The 15409-nt window shown below is 48.1% G+C and overlaps 1 protein-coding gene across 2 annotated transcripts in view; it reads right to left on the bottom strand.

The window, feature by feature from the left end:
• The window catches only part of LOC144149552 (ribosomal protein S6 kinase alpha-5-like), a 301486-nt gene that overhangs the window by 31428 nt on the left and 254649 nt on the right, over positions 1-15409 (bottom strand). For both annotated transcript variants that reach the window (XM_077681180.1, XM_077681181.1), the window contains exon 2: positions 3374-3442. In XM_077681180.1, coding sequence (XP_077537306.1) covers positions 3374-3442 — 69 coding nt within the window. The remainder of the gene's footprint in view (positions 1-3373; positions 3443-15409) is intronic.

Raw genomic sequence — 15409 nt, 5'->3', positions numbered from 1 at the left:
TTTCCCGCAACTTTTCTATGACGTCACGGAACCTTGTTTGTGCGATTAGCGGCCGCCTAACTGACCTGCCGCGACGACACATGACTGGACGTCTGTAATGGGGCCTCTACTTCCATTTGACCGCATCACTTGAATGCTACCGTTCAGTTAACGCACTGAAAATTGTGTTTTATTGTTGGCCCGTATGACGTCATTCTTGCTCATAACACGTCACTGTGGCGCAAAATTTGAAAGTTTTTAAATACTTCTTGCCTTTTTTTTTTTTCGTTAAAAAACATCTTCTGTGGCTGTAATGTAGCTGAGCGAGATACTGACGCCTAGTTCTTTCAAATTAGACGAAGTTGTATTTTCTCTTCATGGCTCCTTTAAGACACACGCGCGCGGCGGCTGGCACAGAACCGCGCACGCTAGCTGAACAGCTAGTGTAAAATTCTCTGTAGCTTTCACAATCGAACGTATGTATACCTCGGAGAAAGTCCTTCTAAAATTCGCTGCTATTACGACTCTAGCATTACGCCGAGTTTCGTTTGTCGTAGGTAGCTTGTCCACAGCGAAGTCATAAACGTTGCGAAATTCCCTCCTTCTACCAACACCTGGCCGTCTACCGAGGTAGTGTGGTTGTAACCTTTGTAACGGCTGTAACTCTTGTTCTATAAAAACTATCCCCAGCGATTTATACAAGAAAGAATTTAGAACTAATTCCACGGAGGTTACGCATGGATGCCTCGAGTAAGTCACCATAAATAACAATATAATCATCCACGCTTGTCTTCTATTTTCACAGTACAGAAAGAGCTAAATTTGTTTTTTTTTTCTTCCCTTCGAACACAGCAATGCTTAGTTCCTGATTTTTGAGAGGCCTTCATGAAACAAAATGGCTCAATATTTTTGTTCCTCGTAGATCAAGTACACATTAAGTCATGTCACGCACGCATGTGCGTGCGTGTGTACAGTAAACTGTACACAGACGAACTCGAAGGGACCGTGTAAGTTTGTTCGTAATATCAGGAATACGTATTAAGCGAACTGTTTTTGCACTGCGCATTTACCAAGTGTTGGGAAACGTGTTTTTTTTTGTCTATGCCCTCAAATTCGTTATAACCGAGTTCCTCTTAACGAGAGCCTCCTATATGCATAGGCCGAGCTACGATCGAGTTAAAATAGGTAAGCCCTTGCCCTACTTGTCTCAAACACCAGGCCGCGCTGTCTTCTCGAGCACATTGAATAATTACCAACCAACTAACCAACCAACTAAAACCAACCAACCAAAAACCAGAGCCCTGGTCAAGCTTTTGTTAATATTTATCAAGCAATATGCCACTTTCGCCACACTGTCCAGTGATTACAGTAGGAAATCCAATCATGACGTCATCGGCAGTGAGACGACCTTAAAGCAACGGGTGACACATCAACGTAGGCGACGCTGAAACGGCCACCCTGCAAATACGCTGCTTCACCTTACAAACCAAGCGTATATACCAATATATTTCTTTTTGTTCCCGATCGTGTACGTTCGGAGGAACGGCCTTGCATCGCGAGAACAAGTTTCTGCGTTTTCCCGAACAGCCGGCGCGCGTTTCGTTGCCTCGCATCGAATCACCGCACACACGCCCTTCCGCCGTACAGTGAGTAGGAGCCACGCCCGAGTTCCCACACAGCTGTCTAGAAGCTCGCGTCGCAGAGAGCGTTCCGCGAACGCGTTCCAGTCGCAACTTGATCGACACGACTCGTCACGCGGCCGACAATAGCTGGAGAGCTTCTAATTCGGGAATCGGGCCGCCCGCGGACCGCTGGTGCGTTCCGCGTTAAACAGGTGGCGCTCCGCGCGCACTGTATGCCTGCCTCGGTGAGGTCTCTCGCTCGCTCGTTCGCTCCGTTGGAGCGAACGGGCTAAAGTGGGACAACAACGGGGCCGTACGGAAAAAGTGGACGACGAAATGGAAAAGGAAAACCAGAAAGGGGAGGTAACAAAAAATAACGAAATGTACGCCTACTCCGCGGTGACGAAGCAGCAGCTGCCGATGGTGTACCAAATCACATTCGTATGGAACTTACCCCTTCATGACCCACGGGTTGAAGAAGCATCGTGCGCCAATACGAAAAGGTTTACTAATACATAGACATGTTCATAATGGCCTAGTTTGGTTCTTTCAGAAATATGTCACTCCTGTTTTGAAATAAAAAATAATCAGGAAACACTTTTTGGTTTATCTAGTTGTCACTAGATGGCGCTAGCTGTTTACCAGGCGAGTTTTCTGTATTTAAGTACAGAAGCCCCATATTTCTAAAATAAGCAAACTAGGCTGTTGTGGAAGTTCGTATGCATTTGTAAACATTTCGTGTTCGTGCACACTGGTTTTAAAAAACCACTGGTCAGGAACTAGTGAGTCCCATATGAATATTAACAGGTGCGCCCCATTAACAAAGGGGGGAATTACCTGGTCGCATTCCAAGGTATTATCACTTCATGACCACGGGTTCAAAAAGAATTGTGTACCAATACGAAAAGTTTTACAAATGTAAACAAACGTTCACAACAGCCTAGTTTGCTTCTTTAAGAAATATGCGACTTCTTTAATTAAATAAAAAGTAATCAAGAAACAGTTTTGTTTATCTAGCTTTCACTAGTTTTATGTATCGCAGGGTCTACAGTGCCGTCCGACGGCATTAGAATATATAAGACTAGGCAAGCTCTTGCCAAAGCGTCTGTAGAGGATCCGTCTTAGCTTCGTATGCCCATGGACAGAGGTTCGAAACCGGTTCGGCGTCAGTTTTTTTTAATATTTAAATTGAACTGTAATTTTTATAGCTTAGGTCAGTTGTGATGTTTTAAATGGTTTGTTTGTGTGCGTTAGTTCATGTCATGTTATGTTTAAGTTAGGTTGTCTACCTTTACGTTATCTAGAGCGATGTAGTGCCAGACGCGGCATTTTTGTTATAAAACGCCGGTGGACGTCGATATAGTGGAATGCTTATAATACCGTCGGACGCCACTTAGACACGGCCTTTATGTATTTATTTCAGTACAGAATGGACATATTTCTAAAACAAGCAAACTATGCCGTTGTGAACTTTTTATGTATTTGCAAAGCTTTTCGTATTGGCACCCGATGGTTATTAAGCCCGTGGGTCATGAGGCAGTGAGTTCCACATGAAATGTTAGCAGGTGAGTCCCGTTTAACACTTTCCTTTCTTTTTCTGCTTGAGAAGCAAGATACGAAAGCGACATTTCTGTATGCAAAAATAATAAAAAACAAGAAAAAAAACATAGCCTGCACACACGGGTTTTACCAGCTGGTGTTCTAAATGTTCGGTACAAGCAGTAATTCGACGTCCGCGAGTTCGATGTAGCCAACTCCACAACCGCACTCACCTCCGGTTCCCAGCACGCGCAGCAGCTCGAAGTTCGACATGTCCACTTTCCCATGGCCGGCGAGGTTAACTGCAACGGGGCAGAGAGAGGAAGGAGAAGGGCGAGCTTAGCAGTGGAACTCGCTATCAATGGCGCGTCCCGGCCACTTCATTTGGCGGTAATTGCGGGCGCCCGCAGGGGCAGGGCACCACGAGAAACAGACAGACAGGCGAGAACTTTCCCCCGGAGGCCGCACGACTCGAGTCACGAGCACACTTTCTTCCCCCAAGGTCGCAGGAGCAAGCGAAGCCAGCAGTCTTCGCTTGCCAGTGAAATAGATGTGGCCTTCTATACGTGACCGCCAACAGCGGGGCTTAATGTATGCTGGCGATTTTTAAGAGAATTAAGGGTATCCCTGATGGGGGTTTCCTCTGTCGTTGGCAGTGCGCAGTGCGCGTTCACTTGGGATGTGGCGTCCCCCCCCCCCCCACCCCTTAAAAAGGAGAGAGAGAGAGAGAGAGAGAGAGAGAGAGAGAGAGAGAGAGAGAGAGAGAGAGAGAGAGAGAGAGAGAGAGAGAGAGAGAGAGAGAGAGAGAGAGAGAGAGAGAGAGAGAGAGAGAGAGATTGCGACATGGCAACGTTATGAAGCACAGCAGGAAAGCAAGTTACGCCTGAGCCGGGCGAATAAATTGTCGCCGGCCAAAAATCCCGGTTGCGCAAAATGATATAACAAGGGAAACGTCCCCTGCGCAGTTATTAAAGTTGCGTAACGACTGAAAAACTTTTAAAAAACGTGCCTTTAGATTAATGCGCGCATACGGTGAGCGGGTGACAACGAGATTGCTCTTACACGTGCGCAAACACTCGGCCTTTTCTTTCGTTATTTTAGCTTACACATCCCAAGGTCTACACGCACGTTCAAAGCCGTGTGAGGCAGGGCCGCTGAAGACGTTTTTGGTTTGATGCTCTTTTCTTTTTTCTTTTAATCAAAGGTCACATCTTGTCATCCTTCGCTCAAAAAATACCGAGCTACCTTGTAACAGATTCGTTGCAGGTAAAACGCGACTGCAACGGGTGTCGGAGTACCCAGAAATCTTCGTTCGCACGGGAGAAGGCTTAATTCTGCGCTGTCAGTCAGCGTTACGAGGGCTTTCCGCGCAGCTACAAGCGTGGTCGCGAAAGAATATAAGTTGAAACTCGACGTAACGAAGTCACCGAGGGACCCAAGAATCGCTTCGTTAAATCCCGAACTTCGTAATTCTGCGAAAGCATTAAGCCATTAATGAATCGAATCGATAAGCCTATTCAATTAGTTAATTCGTTCAGTTATTGATATTGATTGGTTGATCGATCGATCGATTGATTGATTGGTTGATCGATCGATTGATTGATTGATTGATTGATTGATTGATTGATTGATTGATTGATTGATTGATTGATTGATTGATTGATTGATTGATTGATTGATTGATTGGTAACTGCAAGGCGGAATCTGATTCGTTCAAGTCGGGAAAATTCGTAAAATGCCAGCTTTCTAAAATCATTAAGGTTCAGCTACATGCTTGCCGGTTGTATGAAGCCAAACTTGGTTGTACGAAGCCAGCGCCGGACCCAGAAATTTCTTCGTTATATCAGAAACTTCGTAATGCCGCAAAATCATTAAGCCTATCGGTAACTGTGTGGGGAGAGGGGGGAGGAATCCGAATATGTTGGTAAATGAGTAGAATCGGGGTTTCGCAAAACTGGGTTCACCTTATATCGGCGTGCGAGTCTAATTCGTTTGGGGCGCGCTATATTGAGGCTCGAAAAAGAAATAATAAAAGCGAAAACTGGAAAGATAAGTTTAAGCTTTCAATGTTTAAGTGTAAAAGAAACAAAGCAGCGCTTGTCGTTTAATAAAAGCTGAAAAGCTGAAATACGCACTCTCTCAGGTCACAGAAAAAGTTAATTCAGCTTTAAGTGTCCCTTTAATAGCGGTAAAGACGCGATTATCAAAGCGCGATCAAGGCGGCCTAGTGTATTCTCACCGCGCCAGGCGGAAATTACGGACCAAATACGGGGAATGGGAACCAAAAAACATTTACGCTTTAACAAGGAAGCGATTCTGCCCCCCGGCTTTCAGAAAGACTCCGTCGCGATGATTGCCTGCGAGCGGGCGAAACGGCCGGCAGGCTCGTATACCAGGAAGAAGAAGACTGAACGGCAACAAAGGACGCAGCGGCCAAGAAACCGCGGTGCAGTTTTATGAGGAGAGAAAGTAGGAATCGCGCCGAGAAGTTGTCGCGATGCAGAAAGCTCTTAAGTTTCCGTTTCTCCTTTAAAAAAAAAAATTCGTCCTCTTTTCACCCTTCCCCCTTTCTTTTTTCTAATTCTTGGTTCTTTTCACTTCCCCAAGGAGGAGGAAGAGGACTGAAACTTTATTTCATGATAAGAATAAAAGAGATTTAGGAAACACCCCTCAGATAACAATGACCGTTCAGTTTTTATCAAACGAATTAAAAGGACAGTCTGCATCCCTCCCATCTTTTCTCGTGATGTTGTCGTCATTTCCACCAATCATTTATGCAGAAAGTAGCGGACGCAGGACGCAGTGGACAAATATCTTCCTCTCTCACCCTCTGATAAAAATGCCCGTTGAGTTTTACCAAACAACACTGACGTACAATCCGGATCAAATCTCAATTCATGACGTCGCCTTGATTTCCACTAATCATAGGGGAGAGAGAGAAGCGGACTACGGACGCAGTGTACAGGCATCCTCCTCTCCCACCCCCAAATAACAATGCCCGTTGAGTTTGCACTCTCACTCGCGCCCGCTGCCGTATATCAAACAGCACCGATGTACACAGTCCGCGTCCCATTCAATTCGTGACGTCATCGTGATTTCCACCAATCAGAGAGAGAGGAACCTACGGGAGACAGTGCGCGGGGATTCTCGTCTCGTCTCCCGTCAGCTGTTGACCAACAGCCGCCTCCTTTTTTCTCGCCACCACTCGTGCGGCGCGCATTTGAAGTCGCATCGTCGCCGATGCGGAGAAACGGGCGAGCACGTTGGTTCGGGAAGTGTAACTGCTGTGCTCGCGAGGCCGCGGGAAAGTGTGCCACTCGGTGAAGGAGACTCGGCGGCGCCGTCTCTCCATGCGGGACCGGCGCTGCTGTTGCTGCGCCGAAACTCCGCCGCGCGGAAAATAACGCACCCGAGGAGAACATGCACGGTTGTGGGGAAGAGAAGCGGAAAGGCAGTGAGAGGATGACGAAAGGGAAGCTGGTGATGAGGGTTCGTCAGCTGAGTGGAGAAGCCACCCCTTAACATCATTCCAAGAATGCGCGGGCCCTTCCGAGTGAACGGACGAATGAAAAGATTGAACGAAATGCTATGCGGTGCGAGCGACTCGCGAAAAGGGACGTTACGGGTTCAAATTGCCGTCTGCCCCATCGTTCAGAGGTAGGTCTGAAGGCGAAATGAGAGGATTAAAAAAAAAAAAGGGGGGGGGGGAGGTTCAAATGGACTGTTACACGCCGAAGCACATGATGTATCAACAGCAGTAATAACACTAATTAAAGATCATCAGCTGTACTAAACAAGGAATAGTCACCAATGTTTTGAGCGCGATATAACATAGCACGAGTTTCACGCCGAATTCCACGCAGCTTCACATTCTGCCAGCGACTGAAATGGCGCAGCGTTCGACAATCTAGACCAGAGCCACTGAAAGACCGTTAAAAAGCATCGTCCAGGAAGGAGTGTATCACCGGCAGTAGCACCAGAGAATGATGACAATTAAATGCAGCGCAATCATTCAAACCGGTAGCTCCAAGACGAGCGTCTCTTTCCGACGGCCATGCGATATCAATAAATAGGGCGTTTCGGACGACAGACACTGCTATTAACCTGTCAAGACACCACACCAGGTGCGCCTCCAGCCGTGCAAGGAAACCAACTCGAACCAAAGGCCACTTCGCGGAAAACCGATCGGAAAAGCGCGCAGTGACGCACAACGAACGAGGAGTGCGCTCACGCCCCAAAATCTCGAGGCGGCGACGACGACGCCTCTCGTGTATATAGACGCGGAAGTTTCCCCGCGGGCGAGCGCCCGTAGTATCGTGTGTGAACGACAGCGGAGCGAGTGTGCAGCAAGCAGCCTTGGTGAAACCCCGTGGAAACAACGCGCATTGTGGGCTACGCGCCAGCACGACTCCGTCGGCCCCCGCAGCGGCAACCGGGCTATGTGGGCGCGCGCGTGCCATTTACACGTGCCGCGTCCTTCGCGCCCAGTAACGAAAATGCAACAACTCCCGACGAGACCCGCCTGCAGTATCCGTATAAACAGTGCGTGGAACAAAAAAAAAAAAGATGATTCGACCAATTTCATTACATTACACTCGGAGGCGCCTGCCTAACAACAAAAAACACGCTGTGTCTAAAGGGCACGACAGACGTACCCGAAAAATTGTTTTTAAAGATACTTCGGGCGTAGAGAGAATACTTCGGGCGCAGAAGATAGATAGAGAGAGAGAGAGAGAGAGGAGAGAGAGAGAGAGAGAGAGAGAGAGAGAGAGAGAGAGAGAGAGAGAGAGAGAGAGAGAGAGAGAGAGAGAGAGAGAGCTCTTTAATGTGAACTGGAACTGGTGAGGTCAGCCCTGCTACTGACAAGGCTTGCTACGCCAGATGGGAGGTGACTACAATGATTGGTGGTGAATGCTGGACATTACGGGTATACACAAGGAAGAACACAAACAAGAAACGCTAAAAACGCTAGAAACGACCGAATGCTGCTGGCTGAGTCCGGACATAAAAATCGACTTGAAAAGGAAATCGATAATGTAAACTCTCAATCAAAATACAAAGTAAACGGTGCAAAAAATAGAGCGCCCCAACCTAAGAAAAAGAAATACATAAGCATCACAGCGCGAAAGAGTACAAATTGTGAGACACTTGCACTGTCTATGATCTAAAGAGATTTGTCCAATTCAGAGTCTCGCTGGAACCGGAGCAGAACTTTTGTTCTTAAAGTACTATTAGCACTATTGGCCCAGGGCCAACTTCGAGCCTGCCTCCACGACGTACACTAGACAGGCAGCTCGCTGCTGTAAGCTACTGAAGTCTAGTTCTTTCCCCCTAATCAAGGTTGCATTTTGTATTCAGGGCCCCTTTAAGAAAACACCCGACCCACTCTCATACTAGCGTACCAGGCATAGTCGAGCCGGCGGTGCTACCGAGATGAACGTGATCGACTATAGTTTATGGCCAGTGGGACTGATAAGGGTCGGCGTATTGCGTCAACAGCGCACGCGTAAGCACTCCGACGGAAGTTAGGATTTGGCCGGCTTGTTGCGTGGCGGAAAGTCGGACACTCAGCAGTACTACTCGCGGCCTTTTCCGGTTCCTGTTAGGCTGCGTCCACTTTCCGGCGACCTCCGCGCGTTGCTCGCCAACTGGCCGGGAGGAACTGAGAGATGCGAGGAAGGCGAGTGATTGACGGTAAGCTTGCCTTCCTTGGCGGTAGGCTTGCCTTCCTTTATTATTATTTTTTTTTCTGGTAGTGCGTGTCATCATCAACAAAACCAAGGTGTTCAATCACAAAAGTGTTTTATATGCATTCGAACCAAGAGAAGTAAAAAATTGCGTATGTGTGTTCAACAAGATGCGTTGTCGCCTGCGCAGTGTCGTCTGCTGCGCGTCATCTGCGGTCTACAGGCGGCAAAAAAAAAGTTAAAAATTCGCTTCGAAGGCCTGACGCAAGCTTGAAAGGATTATTTAGAGCCACTTGATCGGCTAATGCATTAGTTTTGACATACAGTGTGGTTTAGGCCGAGTGATAACTGCAAATTTAGTACTTCAGGAAGAACCTATGTCGTGCGGGAGTGTTCGCACAAGTGCCAACCCGCTGAGGCAGTTGCGCAGACGCAGAAACATTCTCCACAAAAAACCGCAGTTAGGAAAGAAATGAATAAGGAAGTACGAAAATAAAAAATTATGCACATTTAAAACAAAATTTAATGTTAAATTGTCAGTTTCAATATTTACTTTTTTTTTTTTTTATAGTGCGCGCGGTGGCCGCAGTGGCGCCACCGTACGCACGATCCAAAGGAGGGGGGGTCCAGGTAAGGGTCGTTTTTTGAGGCGGAGTTTCGCAACTGCCTACATCGAAGAGCTCTGGGATTTTTCAAGGACGTCCCGGTCGGTCCCCCGCACTGACAGCGTATCCCAGGAGGGAAGAAGCTACGTCGACCCCCAGATCCGCTGTTTCTCCATCCCTGCACCACTAGTGCCAGCTGCGACAATTTTCTTGGCGTTTTAGTGATAACCTTTAAAATGGTACAGTAAGGGGTGCGCACACGCATATGCTCCTTGTGTTCACACTCGGGCAGGCGCGAAAGTCGGCTTCACTGTAGTAAGACCCCATCTGCGGTGGTGCACCCTTTACAGGCAGTGCCGTTTTCTTTTTTCGTGGTATATTTTTCTTTTTTTGCTAACGACACTGGACCAAGCTCAAGCTTAGACCGCCCCGCCGTTAAAAAGCTCTAGAAAACTCATGAGTGCGTTCACCTCAACGTAACACGTGATCACCCCAATGCAACGCGGAGTAATACCCGAGGATTCCGTAGCCCAGCAGCACCGTCCAATTGCGAGTACGCGGAATGCGGAGGCGACCCGCTGGGTACCACAGCCGCGGGGGGTGCCACCATGCACCGGCGCGACAAGTGAGAAGCCAGCGCGCCGCAACAGAGACGCGCGTGACCCCGTTTCGGGTGCGCGTGCTCTACACACCACGGCAAGCTGCAGCGAGTCCCTTTTCTCTTCGTCAGACTCGGCGGTGCAGAGCCGCTGGAAACGCTTGGCCCCCATTCTTTCCAGCCAGTGCAAAGCGACGAGAAAGAGGAAGGGGTGCACTTACTGGGCTTAAACACCCCCAGGTAAGAAAGCCCCCACGTGACGTTAACACTTGCACGTTAACGTTAAACGTTCAATGTTAACGCGACGTTTTCACGTTAGAACACTTCAAATGTAGGGCTAGTCGGGACGGACAGTACCAATAGCAACACAGAGCGAACAGGAGACTTTGATGAGGGCTTCGGCCTACCTAGATGGCGTTTCTCGGCCGAGCGGTGCGCCCATTTTCTCCCCTGGATGTAACGAGGGGCAGCTTTGCAACGCGCGCGCGTTCGTTTCATCTCCTGTAACGGCCGCTAATTACCCGCAATTTCGTTATACGGTCTGAGAAGCTCTTCAAGAAAACGCGGGTGTCCTCCGCCTCCCTGCTTCGCGAGTGCTGCTCCAATTACCTCGCACGGCGCCAAAGTGGTTGAAATCGAGCATTCATTCCGAAGTAGCCTAGCCCTGAGAAGGTCACAGGAGCCACACAGGCGGTAAAGGGTTATGGTAAAGGGCTGCAGCGCCGCGCATTTTCGGGCGCCGGGCCAGCGTGACCCGCCGAATAAATTAGGTCGACCAGTTCGCATCGTTGGGTCGCTTGTGACCGACATTGCGCCCTCATTGGCCTTTCAAGATCCGTGTACAGTTGAGCTTAAGTTGAAAGGAGCACACAAAACACTTAGTTCAAATGACACTTTTTTCAAACTAAGCAAGTTATAATACAAACGGATTTCGGGCACCGAATTTCTGAAAAAGTTCGTTAAAACGAAACTTTCGTTCAAGCGAACCTTTATGTTTCGTTCAAGTCGTTATTGTGCAAAAGAATTCCGGGTAGTGAATTTCTGAACACGTTCGTTAAACCGAAGCTTTTGTTCAAGCGAAGACTTATGTTTTGTTGAAGTCGCTTTGTACAAAACAATTTCGGACACTGAATTTCCAAAAAGGTTCGTTCAACCACAATTTCCGTTCAAGGGAAGCTTTACTGCGTGATGTTGCGCCAACGCCGAACGGCGCGATTAGGCATACGCCGCGGACGTTCTCAAAAACGCAAGATACTGCAGAACTTCTTAACGACGATGTCACAATTTCTGTTGCCTAAACGCAGTCTAGCTTTTGGTCCAGTTAGCGTCGCTGCGACAAGAAAAGACGTAGCGCGCCGAAGTGGCGCGATAATCCTCTAACTTCCCGCTCGTGGCCTGAAGATCCACCGAGACCGAAGATACAACCTAGCCAAAATGTCCACTGCGACTGACGATCCACCGAGACAAGATCCAATCTATAGCCATAAGATCCACAGACACAGAAGATTCACCGAGACAAAAGATCCACCGAAACAAAAGATCTAATCTAGCCAGAAGATCCACCGAGACAAAAGAAAGATCCACCGACACAGAAGATCCAATCTAGCCTGTATATTAGCCGCAACAGAAGATCCACCAAGACAAAAGATCCACCGAGACAAAATATCCACCGAAGCAAGATAAAACCTAGCAGAAGATCCACCAACACGGAAGATCCACCGAGACAAATGATCCACCGACACAGAAGATCCAATCTAGCCTGAATATTCACCGCTACAGAAGATCCACCGAGACGGAAGATCCAGTGCTGGAACTTCCTTCTCATTGGACCTTTAGGCGCGTTATCTACCTCGCACCCCCCGCCCCCCGCAGTCCTTGTCCCGCTCTAACCTAATGTCTACTAGCGTTTTAAATTACGTCACTGTGCATGACCTGCGTTACCCATTCGCATAACGGGGTCAGTAATCCATGAAGGCCGCGGCTCAGGTATAGAGAGGGCCACCCCTTCACAAATTTCTGCAACACATCTTCACCAACACTAAACTCCCATGTCGTTTCCTCTCGTGGGTCGTGCGTCAGACACAGCGTGCATAATTTTCAAATTTGTCGCTCGCATGACGTGGGAGCACGACTCTGGCGAGGAATTCGCTCCGCACTAACGGCATTTGTACAACGACGCGCATGCGACGACGATCGGCGGAGCGCGCGAAAACGACGCTGCCTCCCGACCTCAGCGAGCAAGCATTATCGTTTCGCCGAACCCCCGTCGTACACTGTCCCTTTCTTTCCCCCTTGGACTACTATTATTAGCCGCGCCAGCCACTGAGGCAGTCCAGATACAGCGTACGCGGGCGCACGCACGCGCGCGCGCGATTCTTTCTCTGTACGTCGACTTCCTCGGTGACGCCACGCGCGTAGACGACGGCATGCAAGGACGTCTTGGAGCTTACTTTCCACTCGCCTTACGCAACGCCCATGCGTCTTCCACAGGCAACCACTGCGTCTTTCTTGTACGCAGACGGCGTTGACTCGGTCTAAACAACGTCAAAGTGCAAGTAGAAATAAAAGGTCCGATTGAAATGTGAGCCCATACAAGTGCGCCACACGGGGCTTTGAAAAGAAATGTGTGTTCGGCAGGCACGCATGCATATTATATATATATATATATATATATATATATATATACACACACACACACACATACATACATACATACATGCTCCCTACACTTAGCCTCCATTTTACTCTGAAGAAAGGAAGTCGTCTTTCTGAAACGTTAGTAAAGTTTTTTTAAATGTTTTGCTTGTGTCCCTGTCTATATATATATATATATATATATATATATATATATATATATATATATATATATATATATATATATATATATATATAGCGAATCAGAATGGGAAATGAGGGACTCGTTGAAGGAAGACAGAAATAAGGGTAGGCAGTCAACAAACCCAAGGAAACCAAAGGGGAAAATGTGGTAGGTCATTTTTGTGTATATATCCACAGATATATTTTTTTGAAAGCGGGGAAAAAAATGCCCGCCCGGTGGGATCCGAACCCACGACCTCCAGAATACGCGTCTGGTGGGATTATATATATATATAGTGTAGAGAGAGACCGCAGGGCATGGTAGCGGCCTCAGTCCGGGACAAAACTGTGTAGGGAAAAATAGCGTACATGCATGCGAGTGTATCGTCACATGCATCAATGTCATTTCTTTTTTTCTGCCCAGCTTTGTGCGCGTCCGCTTCTTGGAAAGTCCAGGGCTGAATAGCTCCGAAGCCACATTATTTATAGCTCCAAGAATCCATTCACAAGGAATAATACCAAGGGCGTCGCAGACGCAGTGCTCGTTCGATGGCCCCCTTTCTTCAGCAATGAAGATACAGATTTATCAGCATCGGCGCTACAATTAGGCAGGGCCATTCTTCAAAAACAGCGAACAACGCCACTCTCATAAAGAGCCGGACTTGCGCTGGTGACGTCAACCCACGCGCTTCTGCAAGGGCAATGGTCTCTCTGCTCGGAGCAGTAAGCATTACCGGCGCCGACATTACAATTGAGTGGTGCAGTTCGCAACAATGACAATGGTGAGATTTTTTTTTCCTGTTACCGCAGAATATGCGTGCGTGACTTCAAGCGCACATTTGTTCTGCCGCAAGTTCATATAATCCCACCATTCATCAATAAACAATGGCAAGCCATCCCACTCCTCACGTCTTTTTTTTCTACTGAGACTATTATAGACTGCCGCAGTTCTATTAGAAGGGTAGGGGTAAACAGAACAAGCCGTACGCCTGACGTCAAGGGCTTCATCCTCGACGGTCTCTGCCCACAGCGATACAGATCGCCAGCATCAAGATAACAATTGAGCGGTGCTGCTTCTCCCGACCACCGGTAGTGAAGATTAGCATTACCTGTACCACAGCATTTGGTCGAAGAGGCTACGGAAGAAGGACGGGCTTTTATATTGACTGTAAAGTCGTGCTTCGCGTCTCGAGCGGTGAACCGCAGCGTGGCCTCGGGACTATAACCGCCTCGACTGTTATTACTGTTCAAATTCGCGAAGCATCAGATGTGCTTAGCCAGTGCTATTCTCGGGTATCTCGGTTTAAGAGGCAGGATCACATGCCTAGGTAGCCAAGTTATAAGTGAAGCGTAATGTTCGTGAGATCCCGACACAGCCGGGGCTGGCATGTGTAATAATAATAATATTCGCGCGTCAGCGAGGGTTGCCGCTGCATAAAAACTGCAACCGCTAAAAGCGGTGGCGAGGGACGTGGTTTCAAAAACCGGCGCTCGACATGTTTCGTTAGAATAACTCTCCCAAACCGACAAATTTTCCCAGCCGCCGCGACTGGTGCTTTTCCGTACCTACACTCAGTGCGCGCCCATTAACTTCTACAGCTGTCAAGTGGTGAAGGGGCGGTAGCGGTAAAGACGGTAATATTAGCGCTGTCTGTGCACTGGCATTCGCTTCGCGGCGGCCTCTCAGTTTTAGTGCGAAGCGTGCTTTCATCCCGTAAAAAATAATCCGGAGCCCTCCACTACGGCGCGCCTCATCACCTGTGTAGCATCGGCGCGTTAGGCCCTACAATCAATAACTTAACTTGGGGGCTTTCTAGCCTTTTACACGAGAACTGCCTGTAAAGGATGCATCACAGCACGAACGATGCCTATGCGGTGAAGCAAACGTCCAGTATTGCTGTGAAGCATATCACTGCAACCTCCACAGCGGCGTGTGTCGTGTATTTCCAGTTTTTATGGCGTTCGACTATAAGTTCTAGCTCATTCCATTCTACCCTTCACAAGATTTGTTTCCCGTAAGAATCCATAAATTCTTTTCTGCGGATACCTGTGAGATAACAGCGAGTAATTCTTTGCATTCTAGGAATGCTTCGCATCTAACGACTACCATTGGACATGGAATTCCGCGTCCATTTCATACGAGCTTCCATAGATTGGTAAAATCCGCGTCCCAAAGGAGCTTGAGTAAGCTTGTGGTGCAACCATCTCACCCTCTCTTTTGATACATACATACATACATACATACATACATACATACATACATACATACATACATTACATACATACATACATACAGCGATAGATGATGGATGTAGCCTAAGAATATGGCCTAAGCAGTGGGAAAGCTTAGGCCTTATCGATGATCCACACGGGCATGTTGCAAGCAAGTAAGCGCTGCGCCCATAGCGAGCATGCAAACTTAACTAATGATGCAATATGCATGGGTACAAAGTGAACGAGGCTTTACGAAGACGACGGTATCGCACTAATTGCAACGCTGAGAGCGAGGCACAGACTCGGAGAGCTTGCTACACCTCGTCTCGCTCCGGCTGTTCTTCCGGG

Source organism: Haemaphysalis longicornis, unplaced genomic scaffold (assembly GCF_048455015.1).
Source record: "Haemaphysalis longicornis isolate Haplotype H1 unplaced genomic scaffold, Haemaphysalis longicornis Haplotype H1 scaffold_8, whole genome shotgun sequence".
In the NCBI taxonomy this organism is placed as follows: Eukaryota; Metazoa; Arthropoda; class Arachnida; order Ixodida; family Ixodidae; genus Haemaphysalis; species Haemaphysalis longicornis.
The sequence above is the reverse complement of the archived record's forward strand: the minus strand, read 5'-3'. Positions and strand labels throughout refer to the sequence as shown.